This window comes from Elgaria multicarinata, chromosome 7 (genome assembly GCF_023053635.1).
Source record: "Elgaria multicarinata webbii isolate HBS135686 ecotype San Diego chromosome 7, rElgMul1.1.pri, whole genome shotgun sequence".
Taxonomy (NCBI): Eukaryota; Metazoa; Chordata; class Lepidosauria; order Squamata; family Anguidae; genus Elgaria; species Elgaria multicarinata.
Genome location: NC_086177.1, coordinates 58,647,677 through 58,672,500, shown reverse-complemented (window position 1 = coordinate 58,672,500; position 24,824 = coordinate 58,647,677). Strand labels below are relative to the sequence as shown.

General features: G+C 39.2%; 1 protein-coding gene across 4 annotated transcripts in view; it reads left to right on the top strand.

The window, feature by feature from the left end:
• Nucleotides 1-24,824, top strand: part of ZNF521 (zinc finger protein 521) — a 332,567-nt gene that overhangs the window by 1,564 nt on the left and 306,179 nt on the right. For all 4 annotated transcript variants that reach the window (XM_063130654.1, XM_063130653.1, XM_063130650.1 and 1 more), the window contains one exon: nt 24,193-24,249. Coding sequence is in view for 2 of the 4 variants with exons in the window: in XM_063130650.1 (XP_062986720.1) it covers nt 24,193-24,249 (57 nt within the window). In the remaining 2 variants the exon portion in view is untranslated. The remainder of the gene's footprint in view (nt 1-24,192; nt 24,250-24,824) is intronic.

Below are 24,824 nucleotides of genomic sequence, written 5' to 3'. Positions count from 1 at the left end.
TTTGCAAGGGGGGAAAGGTAGCGCGCGCATGCATGCAGACACACACACACACACACACACACACACACACACGTGTGTTTATGTGTAAACTGGGAGAAAGGATGGGGGCAGTTTCAACTCTTTCGTTTACTCCCCTCCAACGTTCTCCTCGGTTCTCTCCTTTGAATCCCAGTAAAAAAGTTCTTGGTTTTGAAAACAATCCTGGTGAAAGCTGCAAGTCTTCCCCCTCCCTTAAAACACCTTCTCCCCTTCTCTTTTTAAGTGCAGCATATATATTGTGCTCCCCCCACCAACAACCACCGTAAATCCCCCACCTTGCATCGAACCCCCCTCCCAACACCCCTAGGCTCGTTGGAAAAATACCGGAGTGCTGGTAAAAAAAAAAGGGGGGAAAGGGAGAGATGGCAAAGAAAGCCGAGCATCTTATTTGCCCCGCGTCCCGCATTTTGAGTCTTGTCCCATGAAGAATCAGGCAGCCTATATGTATGTGCTGTGCGCTCTCGCGCTCTCTCTGAATCTCTGTGTAGTTACCAAACGGGGTGTGTTTGTTTATTGCCATAGGAGTTGATCACGCAACTTTTTGCAAGCTTTTTTTTAATGTCCAGTTTGTGTTGGTCTTAGTTGGAGAAAGGAGGTTTTTTTAAACAACAACAACAACACACATTTAAAACAAACAAAAAACAACAAGTCAGAAGTGGGTGGGATTTTGCTGGGATGTGGTGTTGGTAGAGGAGGAGAAAAAGGATTGAAGTTGCTATTGATCTGGAGGCTGGAGTTACTGGAGCTGGAGCTGTGTGTTGGAATGTGGGAGTGTGGTGGTGGAACGGAAGATCACGTGAAATCTTTTTCCCTCCCCCTTCCTTTTTTTTTCTTTTTTTTTTTTGAGAGGGGGAGGGAGTGGTCAGAGTATGGGTGGGGGTGGGCTGATATTTGAGAGCTAGAGTTGAGGGGTGCTGAGGGGAGGCTATGAAGAAAGGGGAGGGGGTGGAAATGCGCAGGAGCCTAAAGTAACATACACACAGACATGGCCCTAAGGAGGAAAGAGCAAAGGCCCTGAAGGGAGGACAAAGGGCAGCTTGTGAGAATGTGGCGGGCCACAGGAATGTCCTGGGGAGTTTCAGCCTGTGCTGCCTCCTGCTTTCGGCCCAGCGGTCTTGACACACTTACCTCCCACAGTCACCCTTCTCCACTCCTGCTAGGACACTGCCACCGTCCCCTCAAATGGCCACTACCAACAGCAGTGCCTATGCCTAAGAGTTCCCCTCTCCCATATTATTCTGTAAATTCTCAGATTTATATTTCCTCTTTTGACATTTTTTTGATTGCCCTATTTCTTCTCCCACTTCCACTGTTGTTAACAGCCCCATCCCATTCATGTTGACCCTCTCAGTGATACAGGCAGTTGACCTATACTATCATTACAAGGACAACCTTTCCATCATATCCCCTGTTTCACCTCTAATCCAGCCTGTGTGGGTGGGAACTCGCCATAGCCCCCTTTTCTGTGAAAGGAAAGTCAACTCTTCCTCTGGTACTGGAGTTAATAATATGCTCTGGTATAGGTTAACAAAGAGCTACATTTGTCCTGGGTGGATAGAGCTGGCATTCAAAACGACTGTGGTGTAGTTGTGATGGCTAATGTGTTGTAATTGGGTCTGGAGAGGTAGTATCTGAAGTTTTGGAAAGTTGGCCTATGCAAACAAGGCTCTGGGATGAGTTTGGGATGTGATTAAATTAATAGCTGTCTTAAATTAATAGTAGTGGGCCTTGTTTTATATGGCGTTGTAAGCCAGGTTTAGCAGGGGTGAAGTCAATGATATCACATTGGTTGGAGTGACTGTCAGGTCAGTCTGTTTAAAACACTGAGGTCAGTACAATAGTGATTTTATTTAGCTGGAATATAAACTTACCTGTTAGGAACCTGATCTAAAACTTGAGGGATTGGGGTCCTGCTATTGACTTCAGCGATCTTTTGAATCTGGCCCTCTAAATATCTCTAGCAGTCTATATCAAATTTGCTGCCTTGCATTCAGTTTTGACCTGTATATAATTTCTGGTTGACTGAAGTTTACACAGTTCAATGACGCTTTAGTTTGACAGCTTGTAAGGAACAAATTTGATGTTCTTCAGCTACCTTTTAAAATGACTTCACAATGAAAGTTCTGTTGATTGTGCATATGTTTATTTCCTGATAGCTTCCCTAAAGAGGATTAATTTACGTGCATGCAGGTTTCAGTGACCATTAAATAAAGCCATCAATTGGTTATATTTATGGGAAAATGTTAAAAGAAGTTGAGCTGACCCCCCTCCCCATTATTACACTTGTGAATCGTTTAGTATTAAGCGTACAAAATTAACTGATACATGGTGTAAAATTATTCTTCTAACAAAGTAGTCTTTTTTATTATCTGGTTTCTTTCTCATTGAAACATTTATTTTCCTGAAGACTTTCTGTAAACAAAAATAATAATTAAAGTAAAGATGTGCCTTCCATGTTATGGTTATATCAAATATAGTTTTTAGTCTGTTAAGAGCCCATGTGCAAAGAGAAATGTCCCAATGGTACAGGTACTGTCATTAACAGTAAGTATTGCCCCAAACAAGCAGTGGTATATTTAAGTGTATAACTTACACATTCCAAGACATTCTGTTCATTAAAGCCTTTAATCATAATTCATGCTAATGTTATCTGATGTACCATGATTGATGCAATATTTAGATTGTTGCTGCACAGATTAATATTTTTACAGATCTTTTTTCAATTTTAACTAGATTCCCCCCCCCCTTGAATGGTATTCATTTTTGAGCTTTTTGGCCTTATTCGAAGGAAAATGCGAGTTCCGAGTTGAGAAGTTTTAATTATTCTACTTTCAGCACTTTTAAAATATTTTATAAATTCCACACGTGCACACTCAACACCACCCCCCACACAGATGCAAGCAGAATCAGAAATATTTGGTACAAATTAATAAGGTAAATATAATGCTAATTTTATAGCACAATCTCCTAACTGTGGCTACTAAAAAGTAAGTTCCATTTCTTTTAATGGACTTGCTTCTGAGTAAGCCTGCTTAGATACTTCTCTTTCAGAAATGACTAATGGCTCAAATAATTTAGAAGAAAACAGGAGTTGTAGGTTGAAAATGCAGCTGCAAACTTTCAAAGGCAAACCAATAGTATGAGAGCTGAGTGTGAATTAACAAAAATTGCCAAGTAGACATTAACAGTGCCCCCCCAAACTGTTTAGGATTGGGATGGTAATCTGTAGTCCTCAGATTACTTAATTTAGAACTGTCTCATTTAAGTAAAATGATCCTGGAGTAAATATCTTGAGTATTATATGTTTAGCTTGCCTTGTTCCTTGAACAGAAAATATTTCAGTCATTTTATTTTGATACCATTGACACTTCTGTTAGTCTGATTTGAAATTGCTTTCCAGGGCAGTAGTGACTCTGGGCAGGTAGATACATTAACAACACAATCCTATACATATCTACTCAGAAGTAAGTTCCTTTGAGCTAAAATGGGACTTACTCCCAAGTAAGTAGGTATAGAGTTGTAGCATAAGTGAATGAATGATAGTAAAGTTTATCAGTAGACGTTCATGTGAAGAACTGATTATGTTCTTGCTTTTTGTAAAACATTTATTTTGAATGACCATCTCTGCGGGGTATGTATGTAGTGGCTGCTGAAGTTGAGTTTAATTATCTTAATAGCAGCAATAACAGATTTCATCATGAGTGTAATTTACCGTGCTTTGCTTCTTGTGAAAGTCTTAGTCTGAGAAGAATTTTTTTTTCATTTGGAAATGGTGGCCATGGTGTATATTGTACAAGTATGCTAATAGCTTGTGCAAGAATGTGTTCAAGTATATTTAGGTATAACTGAGGATGATTTTCCATTAATGAATGTTTAAGGTGTGATATTTATTTTGGAATGTAAAAGGTAGCATCTACAGGTTGTTTTTATAAGATGGAACAATGAATGGCATATAGTTTGACAATCTTGACCTGTGTCAGTACATTAACAGCATCAAAGGGTCAACATAGGTCCTTACCTTTAGATACGTATAAAACCCTTATTAGGTTTACCTGAGCAGTGGAGGTAAGGGAGAAAGAATACAGCAGATGTTTTATTTGACGATTGGAAAGGATTAGCTTTTCTGTAATTTGGAACATTGTATGGCCTGTGTTATTTACCTTTCCCCCCTATTTGCTTAATGGGTTTGGTTGGGGTTATTATTTTTAACTGAGGAATCATTCTTTTAATTGTACATCCAAGTATATTCTATTTTCTGGTTGGGGAAAAGATACAGCATTATAGTATTTCAATACAAATACAAATTTTGATATTAATCCTAAAATATAGTTACTTCCTTGAAAGTGAATCCCATGGATTTCAGTGACGTTTACTTCTAAGCAAGTGACATTTTCAAGTAAATATGTTCAGGATAGAGCTGTAAATAGATTTATAAACTCTTCATCTTTCTGAGCCAAAGTAAAGTATTATGTATTATACTATAAGTAATGGGTGGGGAGGAATAATTGGAAATTATGAGGATTAAATTAGCCATAAAAATATTGACACAATCCCACAAACCTAAGGACTTGAGCCTTCAGTGTTTCTATTAAATATTTTTCCCAGTGCAATATATATTTCCATTGTGCTGATATGCAGACATAGTTTTATGGCTTTGAGTCTTAATTTATTGATTTTGTTGGTCCTTGATAGAGGAGGTGGTGTGGTTTACCCAATGCACAATGTTTAATATGACTGAAGAATGCGCTTATTTTGAACAGATGAAAAAGCTACATAGTAAGGCCCCGAATTGCTTTGAATTGCACCTTCTGAGAAGATCTGGTGGTACTTTATCTTCTTAACATTCTAAATGTTTGAAACTATGGAAAAAATGCTTTCCACTTATATTTCCAGCTACATATTTAGACATAGTTTTTGCTATCACGTTCTGGAGAGAGAAAATACGTTCCCCCCCCCCCCCCATAGAAAAGCACAGATGATGGTACAATATTGAGAATTCTAATTTAGCAACAGTGTCTCACAGAGTGATTGGCATTCAAAAAGTAGTGAATACCCATCTCTCATCATGTTGAATGGTTTTACTTTTCAAATCTTTACATAGACTAGATGTTAAAATTCACTAGATTTCTTGATATCACATAATTTTAGTAAATTCTGCAGTAAAAAATGTGGTAGTATCCCTGCAACCTTCCTTCCGCTCAGTCTCATTGATTTTGTTCCAGAGGACTTTTTTTTCTGAAATTTCAGAGCACTCTAGCATCATATTCTTAAAAGGGAGGGAACAAAAATGCATAAAATTCCCCTTGGCCTGGAAACCAAAAACATCTGTTTTTAAGCAGATTGTTGCCTTTTTTTGTCTAGCCCAAATAGGGCAAAACTGAAAATATTCAATGTGAAGGCATACAGACATATGTGCAAAACAAAATTACACATGATTAGAACCTTACAATATCCTTGAAATGCATGCAACCATCCTTTTCTGTTGTCAGTGTGTATGCTTCTTCTGTTGATGTATTACGACACATAACTTCATCTGCCTTGGTACAATGCAGGTTTTGTATCAAACTGAAATTATTAGATTCACTCCTTGATCCTACAGATATGCCAGGATGCAGTGGTGCACAGAGTGTTGTATGTCTAAGTAGTTATTGCAACTGCCTATAGCTTGTGGGGCAAGTGGGATAGTGAGTCCTACATGTTGTCCTTAGGCCTGTTATAAAAGCCTCCCATGATATATTGCAGTGGTCTTCAACATGTTTTGAGCTGAGCCCACCTAAACACGCCTTTCAGGACCCACTTCTCAATGTGTGTTGTACTACATGGTTGTAGTGCTGCTGGTGCGACTCATTTTAGGTTAGGACCCAAGTAGTGGGTCCTAGCCGACTAGTTGAAGAGGAATGATATATCAGATGAGCCAATATAGCTGGCTCCACAGTACGTGAAATGCTCATAATTTGTCTGAATTATTCACTGTTGGTTTTCTACCAGCCCTGACTTCACCTGTTCTTTGCAGTGTAGGTGGCATTTGGTGGCATTGATGGTTATTAGTTTAGTAGCCCTGCGTAGGAATAGCTGCACAACTTGACTTCTTCAGTCACCTTACCATTACATTTTACACATTGCAAGTTGCGTACTGGGTGTGAGTCGCTGTTTCGTATTGAGTGCTGCTTTTGCCAGTGTAGTTGTCCTATTGGTACCCTTTGTTTTTGTCTGGAGGAAATACGACAATCTTTTGTACAAATCTCTACCCTATTCCATCCTAGTATAGCAGAAGTTAGTGCTCAGATGGTTGAATAGTAGCATATATTTCTGCAGTTATGAGCTTAGTTTTGTTTCTATTGGACCAAAATAACACTGACCTTACAATTAGAGATCTTATAACTGGCAACTGAATGTTGCTGAATGTGTCTATTTGAAGATGCATCTAGTATGTAAGGATAACATTTGCAGTGTTGTTCCAGGATTCCTTGAATGGCTTTGAGCCTTCTATTAATTCTTGGGCTGTAAGCTGCAAGACTTTACATCTTAATAACTTCAATTCCTTTGTTACAAATGACACACTGTAGTGTTCAAATTCATGGAATCTAAATAATACATGGTATTTCCAAAAGTTAAAAAGTTAGTGCTGACAATATTATGGTGGCAATAAATGGGAAAATTAAGAAAAACAGTTTCTAATATATTGCGGGGCTGAGTGTTTTTTGGTTTAAATAACAGTATATTGGAATATTATTTTTAAACCAGGAATGCTTTAAAAGAATAATATATGGAAACAAACCTCAGCATGTTGCATTTTCCCATATGTATTTGGATTTTTTGTACCCTGTTTTGTCAAAGGTCAGCATCATTCCCATTGGGAGGAAAATGTGGTCTTGTGTTTCATTTTTTGCCTTGGGGTCTACATGCAGCTTAGCAAGAATTATGTATGCCTTATTTGTTCGTGTTTTGCTCTGGACGTGTGCATGTCTGGTGTTTAAATGTACTTAGCAATATTGTCACTACAAAGAGCTGAAATTCAAGGACTGTAGTTGCTTATCATAATAGAATGGAGGGAGAGAAGTTTTAGGAATTGCTTTTAGGACCAATGAGAAACACTTCACATGGAAGTTTGAAAGAAGATGTGAATCTTAGAAAATTCAGATAGGCTGTAATCTTTTTTTAAAAAAGAAGACGACTTCCCTCTCATTTTAGGCAAGTTGGGCTCTTAGCATGCATCACAATTCACCTCAAGTGTGAGTAATTATGCTAGTTTAGTAATTATTGGAGATGAAAGAAACTCTGTAAGATGTGAATCCTTCTAAACTTCAGTAGCTTTACTTTCAGCCAGAATAATGATCAAGCAGTAGTTAACCGTATGCCTGGGGATTATGTTGTGGTGGGGTGGGGGGAGAATTGAGCTGATCTTGGGGGTATCTTTATTACTATACTTAATAGTTTGCATTTGTATTCAGTATTCCTGCTTTTTAAAAGAAAATGTCTTATTGGAGGTCAGACTATTCATCCATCTAGTCTAGTGTTGTCTGTGATAGCTAGCAGCAGTTTTTCAGGGGTTTAGGGAGAGGTCTTTCACATCACCTGTTCCCTGATCCTTTTAAGTGGAGTTGCTCAAGACTGAACTTGGAGCTTTCTGCATATAACACATGTGGTACACCACTCAGGGCATGAGTAGGCAACATGTGGCCCTCCAGATGATTTGGCTTACAACTCCCATCATCTCTTGCTATTGGCTATGCTGGTATTGTAGACCAAAACATCTGGAGGGCTCCACCCCTAACTTAGGGTCAAAGCACACATTGCTTTAAAGAAGTAACTAGTAGCTATATCTTTTTTCTTTTACTCTAAAGTAAGTGCAGGGGGGCTCATACCGATCAGGATCTTAGTATGACGGCTGGAGGGGGGCTTTAATGCTCCTCCCTGCAGTCTTGATCTGGTTCGAACTGCTGAAACTCATATATTGCCAAATGAATAAAAAATGGAAATATATACTGCAGCATGGGCAGGTTAATTTGGGTTGGGATAGCAGTGGGTGAGAGTTAAAGCCTCCCCCCCCCCATGCTAGGGTTCTGATCTAGATCAAGTCCCATAATCTAGAATAAAAAGGAAAAAGACAGTAGATAAAATCCAACATAAGTCCTACTTCAAATAGACCCGTTGAGATGAATGGGACATTCATGACTAACTTAAGTTCCCACATTTCAGTGCGTCTACTCTAAGTAGGACTTACTTTGGATTTTCCCACAGCTGTAAGATGCATTCTTAAAATAATGTGTGTTTTGGATCTTCACTGTCCCTCTCAAATAAGTACCTCTAGGTTAAGAAAAAGTGAGGTTTTCTTTTTGCCTCCGAAGAAGGAATTCAATCCATAAAGCTGCCTCTCCACCCTCTTTTGGACATTATGTGTGGATTTTATTTTTAAAAGCTAAGAACTGCTGTGGTTTGAAAAATGCATACTTTAGAGTGTGCACAACATATGAAACTACTTTTACTACACTTACTTTAAGCACTTCAAGATGGACAATTATCCACTTTTTAAAATCCTGCTAAACCGTACATTGCTAGAAGGTGGTAGAAGTTATTGACTTTGCGGGAAAATAAAGATTCTGCTGTTGTTGTAAGATTTTTAAAATGCTAAATACTGTTCCATTTTAAGTTTGTATATTATTTTAAAGGGTATCCTTATCATTCCTTACTCCACTTACAAACTTTACTCTGTGATCTTGATGTGGGTACTTACATATACCTTTTGGGGCACATCATAGGAGTCTGCTTTTCAAGGGCACATGACTCCCAATTTAATTAATAATTATGTAAACTTTTATAAATGTGGATTTGGCCAAGATTTCACAGAAGATTGGAGTCTTCTAAACATTAAAACAAGTACCAGGCAATCAGTGATCATGGGGATGACACCTGCTTTTGAGAGTGAAATCCATGAAACTACCTGTTGTCCTAGGTTGTAGAATATGATTTACTAGCATAATTAATTCTGAGCACAGAATGTGGGTATCATGACAATTTGGAATTGGTGGTACTGTGGGATTCTACTAGACATACTTATGCTCTGTTGTAATTTTCAATAATACCCCTGGTCATTGTGTCTATTGCCTAATCAGACCCCTACCCTATAACATGCAGCATTCATGTTCATTAACTCTAAGGTTGGCTCTCTGCTTCTCAATAGTAATGGATGGGGACAAAGTGAAGCTCTTAGTTGATATTAATTGAGCTAGGGATGATTTGGTGGTTCATGGGTTAGGTGAAGTTACCTGTCTCACATCTTTGTACTTTAAACATTGGCTAAATATGTTGTTAAAAACCTCCTTAACACTGAAAAACAGCCTAGGAGTGATAGTGTGATGTGGCACTTCTAAAATTGGTCTTTACAAAAGAATTAGTTCTTGAACAACATCCCTAGTGTCTAGTAGTAAATTTTCCAGATAGAGCCTTTTTATGTTCTCTCAGTACTAGTTTTCTATCTCAGGGCTGACACACAACAGGGTAGTCAACTCCTTCAAATCAAATCTGTAACCCAGGATTCCTCTAAAGCTGTTACGTGTGTATGGAAATTGAGAAAGGGCTGTGTTTTGTGATGAAGAAGGACCAGAACATGAGGAAACATGTATTAAGGTTTAAAAGGAAGTCATTGCTGAAATGAGACTCTAGAATGAAGCATGTATGTGAATAATAAGAGGAAAGAAGGTAAATTAGATGAAGTAAACTATAGAGTGATTCATTTTATGCAAAGGATTGAGGCACAAAACACTATAAAACTATAAAGTAGGGAAGCTATTGTGTGAGGGGGATTACATATTGAAATGTCTTAACACCATAAGTAGCTTTGAGAAAGACAAAAGAGTAGCAATAGTTGAATTCCATCTGGTATTTCTGTCTCTCATTGGCTGCAAAGGAGCCAATATGTTATCCATGCCCTGGTAACCTCCAGAATTGATTACTGTAATGCATTAGTTGTGGAGCCACCTTTGAAGACTTTCTGGAAATTGCAGTTGGTTCAGGATGCTGCCGTTATATTACTAATAGGGCCCATTTTAGGAAACCTATCATGCCAGCTTTGAAATAGCTGCACTGGCTCCCAGACAGAATTCAGAGTGCTGGTGCTTCCTTTCAAAGCCCTTATCTTAAGACAATAAGAAGAACCCTGGTGGCTCAGACCAAAGGCCTATTGCACAGGAGCCAGATAGTGCTACTGGGAAGCCCACAAGTATGATATGAGGAAAATAGCTCTCTCTAGTATTGAGAGGCATGTTTCCTCTGATCCTGGAGGTAGCAAATTGCCATAATGGCTAGTAGCCACTGATAGCCTTGTCCTCCATGAATTTGTCTAACCTTTTAATAAGAACATTCCCACATATACATGTACCTGAGTATGCATTGAGATCTTGGTCTACAGGTGTCCCTGCCTTCTGCAGGTAACAACTTGGGATACAGCCTTTTCAGATCTACTTTGCTGCTGGTTCAGCATCAGGTGATTTTATTTTCTCAGCCCTTAGTAAACCTCAGTTAATGTAAATTTGACTTGCCTCTGTGTGTTTTATTGTGCTGCTATATAGTTCAATCTCTTGTAGTTCACTTCTTAAATTGTATTGGTACCTTTTAATTTTTTTATTGCTAGCTGCTTTGAAAGCATTGCTGAAGAGAGGGACAGAAATGTACTAAATAAAACAAATACGTTCAAAATGTATAAAGGGCTAGACAAAAATAACCGATTCCCCCCTTGTAGTTCTAACCATCCAATTTCAGTATGTGGGGTGGGGAACCACATGGACTGTTTAAGTAGTTTGTTTTGGGAAACAGGCTTCTATGTAATCATGAGCTGTGCAGTGTGCAACTTAAATCTATAGTTTAAGGATGTGAACCAATCGTCACTTGGTTCTATAGCTTTCCACTGAACCCTTTGTTCAGTGCCTTTGCGCAATATATTTAAAACTTTTGGCCCTGTCCAGGTGTATTATTAGATATTCTTCTGGAAAGTCTCTCCAGTCTTTGTTGTATTCTGCTTCCTTGTTTTTGACAACTATGTACAGATGTGAAGTGGGAATCACTTGGATCTTTTTATGCCCCTACATGTAGTGCTTGTTGTAAAGGCTGATGTTGTGTTAATGGTGCAGAGCAGATTTGATTCATACTGCTTCATATTGTACCTCTGAGTTATCCTGTTGGATTATCTGCTGCAAAAGTATAGATTTGTTAAGCATCAGTCTTTCCTGCTCAGATCTACACATGCATCATTTGATTACTGCAATATCAAGCAATAGCTTGTACATAGGAAAGGGCTATTACAGAGAGTTCTAATATCACTGCAAATGCAATACTTCTCAATGGAAGCTGTTTGCTCATTCAGCTGTGAGTCATCAAGTTAAGTTACCAGATGATTATTTTGCAGGTATTATGTTGTATGTACATCTGTTGCCATGATCATGTGAATAACGTAGCATAAGAATATCTTTACACAAAATCACGATATGTGGATATGGACTAGACCTAAATAAATTGGAGTTTTCTGTCACATAAATTCAGATAGCGTATGTGCATTTGTATGCACTCTACACATTTTGACAGCATATGTGTGTAAAATTTAGTCAACCAAACTACAGAGATGTTTAGAGCCAGTGATAATATTATTTCGAGATGGCGCAATGCATGGAAATAATGGGATTTCAAGGTTTACAAAAAGGCATGTCCCACTGTGTTCTATAATTCTTACTCCCAAATAAGAGCACATATGGTTGTTTACACTTAGATGTGCTCGTACTGTGGGAGAAAATCCCTTAGTGGATGGGATGAGGTAGAAAAAAGGTTTGATTTGAAGAAGGCGCAGTGAGGAAGGATTTAAAACACTTTCCCCCTTTGCTGATCCATCATTGAAAGTTGCAGCCCTCTGAGATTTCTTTCATTTATAACCTCAATTTGTCTTATTTTACATAGTTTGGCACTAAAACCAGTATGCTATGACACATGTATTTACTTTGATGTAGGCACCACTAATAGTAAATTATATTTTATTTATTTATTTATTGCATCTCTATATCACCCAATAGCTGAAGCTCTCTTATATGGCAGTGTCAAGATAGGACCATCATTACATAAACAGAATTTGCTTGTAGATTCCTTATTTTTAGCTAGGCGTTTAGAAGGAATCATGACACATGATGAAGCATTGTCCTGTGGTATGAAATGTGTTCATTGTGCATAGGCTGAATGTGCATAGAATATCAGCACAGGACTACGATGAAGGATCAAATGATGTACATGCCTGTGGAAAGAAGCTTTAAAAGATAGAAAAGGACAAATTCAGGCATTAGTGGATAATACAGTGAAACTTTGTTTCCACCTGTTTACATATACTGATATTACCAACATGTGACCCAGCAATCTCAGCCACTGGGGGTGTTCTGACCATTGTGGCTTCTCCCCACTCCCCTGTGCATGCTGCACATGTGCCCATCATTTACAGAATTATCTGTACTGCAGCATGAGTTGGGGTTTCATCTGAACCTGCCGCATGATGGAGGTGGCTTTGTACCCATCCTACAATCCCTACTGCAAGTCATGGGTTGTAGGGTGGGTACGAAGCCACTCCCAGCATGCCAGGTTTGGAAGACACACCAACCTATGCTACAGTGTGAATAACTATGTAAATGATGAGCCTATGCATGGGGTGGGGAGCAGAGAAGCCACAATTGCTTGTTTTCCCCCTATGATTGTCAAAGGACACTGGTAGACTCCCATAAGTGGTTGGTGGGCTGTATTCATCTTGGTTAGTTGTGCCAGAGGATTGATTTAATTTCTGACTGCAGGTTATTAATCTAAATGAGGTTGTACTCTGTATGTAAGAAGAGATTTGTTTACATATATATTTATTACTATGCTCAGTTGGTGGTCTTTGTGTATCTTTGTTTCCTGCCTTCATATTAATTGTAGGACTAAAGTATTGTTAAGCTAATTTTATTTGGAGCTGGCTCTTGCAAAGGAATGCATAATGAAAGCATTTTGGTTTTGAGATTTTTAAAAACAACAATAACAACCTGTCTTCTTAATTCAGGCATTGCATTTAAGATTATCTAATAATAGATGATACTTTCTGTGTTTGGTTCGTTCAACAACCTCAAAGTATGACCTTTATTGAGATACTGTAATTTTATTGTAATCAGTTAATTAATTTGCAGTTCGGTTAAAAGCAAAGCAGTTAGTTGCTTGAAATATCTTTAATTGGTTGGAACTCTAATGATAATCAACTTCAGCTCATGTGGTTTAGTGGATAGAATATTTGGGCAGAATCCAGGGAACATTAGATGTTCATTGAAATAAGCAGGATCTAAGTGTTCAACTGTGTGTTTTAATTCCATAGATCTTAATGAGATTTAAGCGTTTCTATCTTTCTCTGGATAGTACCCTGTGTCTTGATTGAAGAAAACTGGGGTCGAGCATTTTTTATTTATGAATTCTAAATATATAAATATCAGATCAGCTATGAACTTGGTGGGTAGCCTTGGCCAAACCATTGCTTTTTAGTGTTTGGGCACATCTGTGTTTTCAGGAGCCTCCATATAGGGGCCTTAATATATTTATCTTCTCCTTTGTGATCCACCTTAGGTTTCTTGTGGAGCTTATTGAAATAATAAGCATTGTAAAGCACCTGCATATGAATAGTATGAGGAAAGAAAACACTGATCTGAAATGTCCTAGATGTGTGATGTCTTGTTAAAGACTATTAGGAGTCTGACTAACAGTTTATGTATTCAAGACATGGTCCAGGACCTTGGGTATGCTTGTAAGTATAGGTGTATGTCTTAGTTCTTGGCTTTGATGATATTCTGTACATTCTTGTGATTTATTATTAGTATTAGTATTAATGATATTTTTTCCATTTATGAGTTGTCCTATAACTGAAACTCTCAGGGCAACATACACAATAAAAGCAAAAACAATACAACTAAGGGTAAAAAAACAATAATAAAATACATTAAACCTTATAACTTTACAAGCAGCAACAAAAACAGCATTTAAGAGAGATAAACAACTGAACAGTGAAAAACAGAAGATGAATTTCAAATGCAGCAGCATGCTAGAAAAAGAGCAAGTAGCAGTTTAAAGTGCCTGGGAGAATAAAAAGGTTGTTTGCCTGTTGCTGAAAATCAATGAAGTAGGCACCAGATGGATATTTCTCAATTTGGGGGCCACTGCAGAAAAGGCCCACACTGTACTGGAATCTCTCAATATTTGTGAAAGAGAATCAAGGAGAATTAACTCCCTCTGTCCTTTCCCGAAAAATACTGAAAGAGCCACTCGCTGCATGTGTGCTACATAGCATACTCAGGTGGACAATGTTGGGAAAGATCTATTCCCACTCACTCCTCCCAGTTGTAGATCTGAAAGTCTGTGCTAATATGCCATACTGTTTCTAATATCTGCAGCTTGATCTACAACTCACTAGAGAAAATTAAGTCCCATTGTCAAAACTTTGTCGAAACTAACTTAACTTCCAATGTATTTTCCTAACAAGGTTGTTGGTTGGGCTGTTAGTATGTTAAACATCGGAATGAAATCTAGTTTGCTCATATCATTTTAAAATTAAAAATCTGATTCACCAGTTTGTTCCTTGAAATAAGCTGAGTGTGGTAATTAGAATGCTAGAAGAGCCTTAAAATACTCAGCATACCTATCATGTGGGAGCTTTGAACTAGAGCCTGTATCTTTTAAAAGGTCTTGACTATCCATTAATATAGAAATGCCCTAATGCAGTTGTATTTTGGCTTTCATTTTTTTTATCTTTTCCCTCTGGTACATATGAAGAGTGCATGTTTTGTGTGTGTAGCATTTTGGTAGGCTTATTTAAGGAAATAAACAGCATATGGGGGGAAATTGTATGGCTTGTCTATATACCAATTAAGTGTGAAAAGTATTTAAATTCATTATTTTAGTCATTGTGGTTCTCAAACGTATGTCAAGAATTGGGGGGTTCTGCTTCCCTCCCACTTATCCCACCTCACTTCACAGTTGTGAGCGATGTCTATGTATAATTGTTTTCACCTTGTGAATTAGGCTGCTGTTCTTAAAGGAAAGCTATGACCAGGACAATTTGATCTAGGAAAGGCCCATAAATTTGTGCAGACTGCATGTCTTTTCCATGGAGCAACCACAGCCAGGTCCCTGACTGTTTGAGATTAGAAGTCAGGGCTTTTAAAATGGGGCCTCTTGACTGGGTTGACCCCAGCATCCTATTTTTTGTTTTCAGAAATTGGCCGTGACATTATGAGCATACACACATGTCTCAAACTCTATATTCCCCTAAAATGGTTAGGACAGGGGTAGCAACATTTGTGTCCTCCAGTTGTTTTGTTACCAGCCAGCCTATTTCAGGGATTGTTTATTGATTTATTTAAATTCTATACCACCCAGTAGCTGAAGCAATTGTAAAATATAGCACAAGTACACAAAATGTAAAACAATTTAGACAGATAAAACAGTCTCAATAGAATACTAGACCTATTTAGATGGCTGGCATAAATGCCCCATCATATGCTGTTAAATGCCAGGGAGTAGAGGACAGTCTTAAACTGGTGCTGAAAAGATGACAGTGTTGGTGCCAGGCAGGCCTGAGTGGGAAGCTCATTGCAGAGCCACCACTTTGGGGGCCACCACTGAAAAGGCCCTCTCCCTGTGGTGCAAAACGTCTGGAGGGCACCATTGAGAACCCTGAATGTTTATTTTAAAAATAATCAGTAACCATGGCAATTGTTAATAAGATAATTTTCTATTAACTGCAGTTTGAAGCTGTTATTTGAAGTAGCGATCCCTTAACTATGGTTAAGGATGTGGCTGGTAATTTTTACTAGAAAGGGAATGTGCTGGGAAAGTGTCCAGTCATACAGTCTGAGAGATCAGGAAGAACATGTCTGCAGTATATAGCAACGTAGGAAGCTGCCTTACACTGAATCAGATCAGTGGCACATCCAACCCAGCATTGTCCATACGGACTTGCAGCAGCGTTTCAGGGAGGATTCTTTCCGAACCGTATCTGGAGAAGCCGGAATTAAACCTGGACTTTCTGCGTGCAAAGCCTGTGCTCTGCCACTGAGCTACGTCCCCTTCCTCTGCTGATGTCACTTATGTGACAAAAGGAGGCACTGAGCCTCTTTGTGGGGTAAGAGACAAGCTGCAAGATATCCTTTGTAGTTTGTTCTGGGTATTCGCTGCCACTATCCACAAAATGAAATAGCTAACCTGTAAGCATGTGTCTGGTACTCAGCCTGAATCTGAACTGGTGTATATTGAGACCCTCAGTTTACACCCATCCTCCCCAACCTGGTGCTCTCCAGATGTCCTAGACTTCCCATCAGCTCCAGCCACCATGGACAATGCTCAGGAATGAAGGGCGTTGTAGTCTAAAACATCAGGGTGGGGAAGTCTGGTTTACATTTAAGGAGAAATGCAGGCCTGTTTACGTGGCATCCTTTACACATTGTGAAGCAAGACTAGCGTCTTCAACAAGGAGTCAAAGCAAGGTGGGTAAAACCAGCCCAGGCTATACAGCAGAACTTAATCAACCCAAGTTTCCAGTTAAGTATTTTTATTAATGAAAACCAAGACAGAGAGAAGTTCAGAAATGGTGAGTTACTCTTTAAAAAAGAAAAATAATACACAAAATTAGTTAACACCTAGATTGAGGGCCGACCCAGGACATTTTGCTGCCTGAGTTGAAGGATAATATGGTGCCCACCCTGCAGTTCATGTACAGAAGCTGACTCAGCTGGTAGTTTATTTTATTTTTTCAAAACTGGCAATGGGATGTTGTCCACCACCACCACACCTGGGGCAGCAGGCCAGTTTAGGAGTTCCAAAACAGGCTGTCCTTCCATCAAAAGGGAACAGCCAAAGGTTCATGAGAACAAGCGGGAGGCTGCCTACATGCTTAGAACAACTCACATTTCCAAGCAGCTTGTAGATTGGTGGGGGTGGGCAAAGAGGCCCATTTGGGACTCTGCAACATGGGAGGGTCTTGTCTTGGCTGTTCTGCCAGCAGCATGAAAACAAACAAGATTTCATGCAGGTATTTCTACAGAAGGCAGAGAGGAATTGAGAATTCAAAATGACCAATCAATAGCTTAACATCGTCCATCCCTGCATCCTCCAGGTGGCTCTTGAATGTGCCTACTTAACATAAGGGTGAGTCATGGGGAAGGAGTTGAGCATTGGAAGTTAAATAATACCAATTTTGGCACCTTGTAATGTCTGGCCTTGTCCTTTGTTCAAAGACAGGTGCCAGAAGGGGGGGGGGAAGGGTGGCATGGTAACATCTGCCTTAAGTAGAGCTATTTTGTGGGCTGTCTTACTTGGGTACTTGATCCTGCAGTTAAGCTCCACTTCAAGCAGTTGCAGTTTTGCATGCGTCAAGAAACCTTATTAAAGAAGATTTAAACAGCAAAATATTTTCATCTCCCATTGAACTTCCTGGAGGCGAGGACAGTTAATATATATTTCCTGTTCTGGTTCTTAAGTGTCTATTTCTAAGACATGTCTTTTCTCTTTGAAGAGGGGTGGGGTGGGCTTCTTGCCTCTTATTAGCTTTACATCCATAGGCAGGAGAGAGAAAATGCATAAAGATACTTCCAGAAATTACAGTAATTTGCAGATGGTAAAATAATGGCATACACATATCACTTCTGTTCTGTCTGGGTAGTTCTGTAAATTGTGTATTGATTATGCTAATATGTCTAGTGTCTCTATTACTTGTCTGCTGATACTACTCTAACATGCAGATTGAATGCATTTTTTCCTGCAAAGTTGTCATTCTTGTGGGAAAAGACTTGTATAAGGTGGGTGAAAAGACCAAAGAACTTCTAATCTTTATGCATAGGAAGGTTTATACAATAACTATTTATTGAACTGCAGGAAATGCAAAATACAAAAAACAAATGTGGACAATTGTATTAGGTCAAAACTTGTTCTCCTTTTCTACCTCCTTGTTACTGTATTAGGCTTTATTTTGTTTCATGTTCCTTAAGGAAACCATTTTAGGAAGGGTACTAAATCAATAGCAATCTATTTTTATAGTATATTTTGGGATATGTTGCTTCTCTTACTTTGTTTAACAAGCAGAGAAGAGCTTCAGTCATTCAGAGCAGTTGGTATCTCTTAAAAATTTATTAACCTGCCTCATGCAGAAGAAAATAGTTTGTTTTTTTCAATTATCCAAAGCTTTTGTTTTTATTATAGTTTGTAATAGCATAAATACAATAAATCACAGCCGTTGTCCTCCGTAAAGGATTTGTTTTAAGTGTCAATGTGCCTTTTCACTGTGTTCTTATAGCTTTGCATCCCCACTCCCACACCCATACCATGATTTCCCTTATTAAGTATCAAGTGCACTTTTTTTTTTTTGCTACAGGCCAGTATTTCTTAGGGTGCTACACACAACCAAATCGAGTGTAGAATCTGTGGTCATAGAGCAAAGGGAGAGTAATGAATTCTGTTTTGTAGGCTTTATCAGTCTCTTGCTTGGTCTCAGGGGTCCTCACATTTTCATCGCAAGGCCAGCTTGTTGCTTTAGCGCTAAACTGGGAATGTGAGAGTTCCCTGTTTCTAAAAGAAAGCAGTGCCAGGCACTGAAGAATCCTAAGCCGCACCTGCTCCCGGACTGGGCCAACTGACTGTGACTGTCCCCTTCAGATGTGGGCAGTGGGATACTGGGGTTCACAGGGATCAGGCGTGTTAAAAAGCAATGGAGGCTGGTGGCACCAATGTTAGTGGGGTAGTGAATCCACTCCAGGTTTCAGTAAGAACTCCAAAGGAGCTTTTCAAGGTGCAAAGCCCCTTTAGAGTTCTGAGTAGTTCTGAATGAAACCTGTAGCAGATTTACTGCCCCTCTGACATTGGAGCCACCAGCCTCTACTTCTAAAAAGTATATTTGATCTTTAAAAAAAACATACTCTCAAGAGTTGGTTCAAATTCTAAGTGGCAGTTTTGTGTTTTTTCGCTTTGCACAAAAAGGGAAAAAGGGCACGGGGCATCTTCAGACATGCACTGGTACCGCAGCGGGGAGCCACAGCTAACGATGGCTGCTCAGCACATGTCTAACATGTTTTCCCCCAGTATTTAGCAGCCCTCCCACCACCTCACACTTCATGTGTCTGTGCAACAAACTTATTTATAAATTGCTAACACAACCTGCCTGTAGTACTGCAAAACACAACATTATTAGCATCTCTCTTTTTAAATACAATTCTATCCTATGGCTGGAACTTTGTCAGTTCTCTGGTGCAGCGTGGCTTCAATTGCCTCTGTTTTGTTGACTGAAAGCCTAACTGCCTACTTTCCATCTCTCCTACTTTCTTCAATATGCCATGGCAGAGATAATTGTCCTGTGTCTTAGTGCTGAAATGTGTACCATACACATTTCAGCACTAAGCAAATATTTAGTTCTGGTGGCAGCAGCAATGCTATCAACAGAAAGTGCTATTGCATCACACTTAAGATTTTCTAAAGTTTTTCCCCCCATTGAGATTAAAGAAACACTATTAAAAATGTTATATTAAATATAATGTAGCACTAGCTGTGTTTTAATAGTACTAATTCTGCCACCACTACTTATCATTTGCTTAGTGTTGAAGTGTTCCTCTATAATATTTTTCTTTAGCAGTATTTCTTCAGTTTCATAGGGAAGGCAGAAAAAATGGAGCACAGGGAGGGGGGAATCATTTGCAAAATATTAAAACAGCATTGTTTAAACAGTCTTAAAACTGGGCATGGAATTCCTTTGAAAAGTCCACTATCTAGTGGTGTTCTAATGAGTGTGAGGTGGAAGAGCAGCAGCATGTACATTTACTCCACAGGAGCGGGTGTCATGCTGTGGGTTGACTACCCCAAAGTGGAAAAAATGATTGTGTAAAATGGCCTGGGGTAAGTCCCTCCCCCATGTGATATATCATGGAGCCAGTGTGGTATAGTGATTAAAGTGTTGGACTGGGAGATGGGAGATCTGGGTTCTAGTCCCCACTCGGCCATGGAAACCCACTGGGTGACTTTGGGCCAGTCTCAGACTCTCAGCCCAACCTACCTCACAGGGTTGTTGTGAGGATAAAATGGAGAGGAGGAGGATTATGTATGCCGCCTTGGGTTCCTTGGAGGAAAAAAGGTGGGATATCAATGCAATAATAAAATAATGGAGATATATCGATGGAACATATGAAATACGTTGTGCTGATATATCTCTAAGATTGTATGCACTGCATCTACCTGCCTTGCTGTAAGCCCTTCAGAAAACTAATCACAGTTTTCCCCATGTTAATATCCAGGGTAGAGAAGAGAGCAAATTGCAGTTCTTTTGTTTTGGATGGAAAGTGAAGGAATTATTTAGCACACGGTCGCCTTGCATTTTGGGTGCTGTGGAACACATTGGAATTCTAATGCTATTCTTTGGCTTCAGGCAGACTTATGGCATTATGATATGATGGATGAAGGCCTATCAGTCTGCAGCCTTTGGTGTGGTTGATTAGCAGGTGCTAGTGATTATTTGATTGTTGTGGACTGAATTGCTGATAGGTGTTGTGCTTTCTTGTTTAGCAGTGTTGGCCAGGGTTGCAATGTTTTGTATGTGTGTGTGTCTTTGTTTAACAAATTTGTATCCTACCTCTACAGAGTTGTTCAATGTGGCTGTTAGCTGTGTCTAAAATTCGGTAGCCATTTAGTGTGGTGTTGAGTGGTTATAACCTAGACATATTTTTCAAATTGTGCATCCTGAAGGAAAGACAAACAGATGGAGGAGAAGAGTAGTCCCTTCAATACTGATTTCTCTTTCTCTCTCTCTCTCTCTCTCTGGGTGTGTGTGTGTGTGTGTGTGTGTGTGTGTGTGTGTAAAATACAGTGTGAGTGACTGAGTACACTTCCAACCTGGTCTGCTGTGCAGCTCCTAAGTTTCAAAGGTAGCAACAATCTAGTCCTGTGAAAAAACTGACGTACCATTGGTGTGGTTATCTTTGGAACTTACAGTTACGTTGTCAGCTCATGCGGTCCCACATCTTTCGTTGAACTATCTTTATAGAGGAATGAGCTCTACTAGCTCAGCACCTTTCACTGTTTAAACCTTATTAATTAATTTGGGGGAGGGAGGCTTCTAGAACTATTTTAGGGAGACACATAAAAGCATACAATGAGAAAACTATGAAATCAACACAGCAGCCACTGTTAGCTGCCAACCTTACTTTGGTGATAACTTGGTGCTTAGCTTCAACAATTTTCCATAGGACAAATTTGGAAAGTGAGTATAGTAAGGTTAGATTGATCTTATCAGATGCTACCTAACCCACATCCGTCACCGCAGGCAGGATGCTAACACCACAGCAGCTATTATTAAGAGTTTGTGGCATTGTCAAGCCCATTGCTGAACAAATTCTGCAGTTTGGGTCTTTAAAGGGATTTTATATCTAGCATCATGGATGATGTGCACTGGTCTTCTTCAAAATGGCCACTTAACAAAACATCCACACTGACTAGTTAGCTAAATCTGATCTATGCTTAATAAGAGATTTCCTTGCAGTCTCTCAATTTAGCCTTATATTTCCTTTAAGCCATAAAAATTAGAAATGCATCAAGATTTAATGATTTAATTTTTTTTTACTGAAAATTGGGGCAATCTCACTCAAGTTTTTTAAATTATACTCATATTCCTGATTTTTTAAAATTATATGCATATCTTACATTTTGCTTAGCAATATAGTTTGTTTTTATAATTCTTGGTAAATTATAAATATTTTTGAATTGTTCATTTATTTTGGTAAACAACACAGAATCCTAGGAGAAAACTTTCCATGAGAAATGCCCTGTCTGTGGCATCCAACTTCTAGACCTGATGTAGCAACAAACCATAGTCGTGACAAACTGTATTGTTATGAGAATTGTAACGCGAAAATAAGTGTGAGCCATGGAAAGCAATTTAAAACTTTCAGTCACTGTAAAAGCCGGTTTTCGATTTCACTCAAAAACATAGTTAAAAAACAGGATATCAAACCAGGTTCAACTTGTGATTTGATAACCTGATTTATCAGTTAAGTATGGTTTGTGCAAACAAAGTTTCCTGTATTTGGATGAAATGGGAAACTGCTTTGGTACAGACACAACTAGAAGGCTTGCACTTCTTTCCCCTCGTGAACTGGGGAGGGGAGATGAAAACCCGAAGGTCTAAGGCTCACATTCCCTTTTCTCATAACATCAGACCATAGTGTGTTGCTACTTATGAATCAGGACTTATTGTATCTACTGGCCAAGATGCAACAGCTTCTGCCCAACAGCCAAAACAAAACATTTTACAAATGTACACCAACACTGTAATCTGTTAACCCTGCTTCATCACAATGTAGGTCAAGAAAGAGTTAAAAGGAAGTAATGGATCACATCCCACATTCACCAGTGGGTATGAAGTAGAAGCAGAGAGAGTTTTGCATCCAACTGAATGTCTAAATATGTTTCCCAGCTGGAAGGAAGTGGGATAATTTCTCTTCTGAGTGGGACTTCTTAGACAGTTTTTTTTCCAGTGGATTGAGAGGGAGTTACATTAAGGGATCTAAGAAACTGCGTAACCCAAAGTTATCGCAGTTGCTGAAGTATGTCTTATCTCCTCCTGCACTCTTTTTATGTGGAGAGTCCTCCCCATCTTCAATGTTTTGCACCTTTTTTCTTGTGATGCATATGATTTCTGCTCTGTATGGTGCTTCTTTTAGTAGAAGCCTCTTGCAGCGTTTCTCAAAATGCAGCTGCTTGCACTCCCATTGCAACTGTAAGACTGTAGAAAAGTGGGTGTAGAGAATGGGGATGGAGTTCAGAGAGCTAGCAGCTGCCTGACTTTGCTGCAGCATTGCAAACCCATGGAGGTGACAAGCATTGACAGCATCAATATATTTTAATAAAATTCTTCTGGGTCACAAGTAAGTGTGTGTGTGTGTGTGTGTGTGTGTGTGTGTGTGTGTGTTGTGTTTTTAGGGTGGCTAAAGTGGATATACTGTTACTCAGGTTGAAGGGCTATTCCTGGGAGATAGAATCTCAATGGGAGTGCTCTCTAGCTAGATCTTCTTAATTGTCTTTGACAATACCCTACATCACTCCCTTACCATCAGATTAAATTCCCTTCCCCCTCACCCATTTTGTGGTTGGTTCCATAGAGCAACTAAAATCATGCTGCAGCATAAAAGTTATACCAGGGAATAAGGCATAATGTATAATGGCTCTGTGGAATACTTGTCTTATCAAATACCTACTGGTATCACATCCAGCCTGTGAGACTTAAACATCTGATTAAGCAACTGTTTGTATTTTTGCCAAGGAGGAGTTGTTTCCATAGCCATCTTGGCTTCAAGGCAGCTGCCTAGGAGACATGTCTGATAAAACTTAAAATCCCTCACTTTGGAAAGGGAGAAGAGGCCCACTCCCTTTCTCCTGTTCATTCAAGTTGGAATACACAGTGCTCATTGGAAGAGGTTTTTTTTAAAAAATAAAATAAAGGGAAGGCAATACTGCCATTTCCCTTCTTTTATCGTGTGTTGCTGCCCTTGCAAATTGCTCTCGGATGCTACAGCCAAATGCAAATTACATAAATAGCTGCAGTGCAACTGACCATAGCTCAGGCAAAATGGAAGGGCTGCTGGAGCAACTCTGCAGTCCTGATAAGAGAGCGGTTACATTGGTTGGATAATTTTCATATTCTGAAACCTTACGCCTTTTGATTTACAATTTTGGGTAACTTAAACATCACAATAAAAATGCCAGATCAATGGTTTAAGAAAGCAGTCGTAGTCGTTGATGTTCACAGTGGCTGATAAGGTTGGTGAAGTTTTCAAGTAAAAATGCAGTTGGTGGTTACCGTTTGCGAAGATTTGATTTTGCTTGAGATCCATAACATATTTTGAGTCGTCCATAAAGCTGCTCAGCTGATGGACAAATTGTTGTATTGAAATTTAGTTTTCAAGCCTTGCTCTTTCAGGAGATCCTGAGCTAGGCAGAGTTTCTCTTTACCATGGAGAGGGAACATTGGTGGCCTTACGAATGGAAGGAAGTGAAACGATGTGTGTGTGTGTGTGTGTGTGTGTGTGTGTGGAATACTTCAAGGACTTACCCTAACATATTTTTTTAACCTTTCCCTGACAGTAGAAGAAAATGAATTGGAGGACCAGGGAGGTGTGGGACAGTCAGCTGCGCAGACAGGTAAATGCTGCATTCCTACATTCTTTTTTTTCTTCTTAAAACAATGCAAGAGATATTTGATCTCAGCATACTGAATTTCAGCTCGAGTATTTGGAAGAAAGCAAAATAATGAACCCTCCCTTCACTTTCTCATTATGGGTTCCGTTTGATGGATGAATGAAAATAAGGGGGATATATGGAGCCTTTAACATCCAAGACGCTTTCTTTGCAAACAAGAACTCCCCTCTGACTGCCAATACTGATCACAGCTTTTTAAAATAAACGTTACCTATGAAACTACTGTTATGCCTGTGAACCAGATCTATGTATAAATTAGTGCACCTCCCCTGCATCGCCACCTATCTCCCTCACTTTTCTCTCACCCACACAGCAGAACTGGCAAGCTACTTCTAAAACTTGTGGAAGTTTGAAAGTGGTGTAGGAGTTCGGCATGAGGGAGGGCTGAAAGGGGAACCAACTTGTACATGTTGATCTGGCTCATCCACACTTCTGGATCGTGGCCAACATCTCTACAGGCTAGTTGCTTTCCTAAATTAGCATATACTTGAAATCTTAATCCATTGACTTTGTTAGCA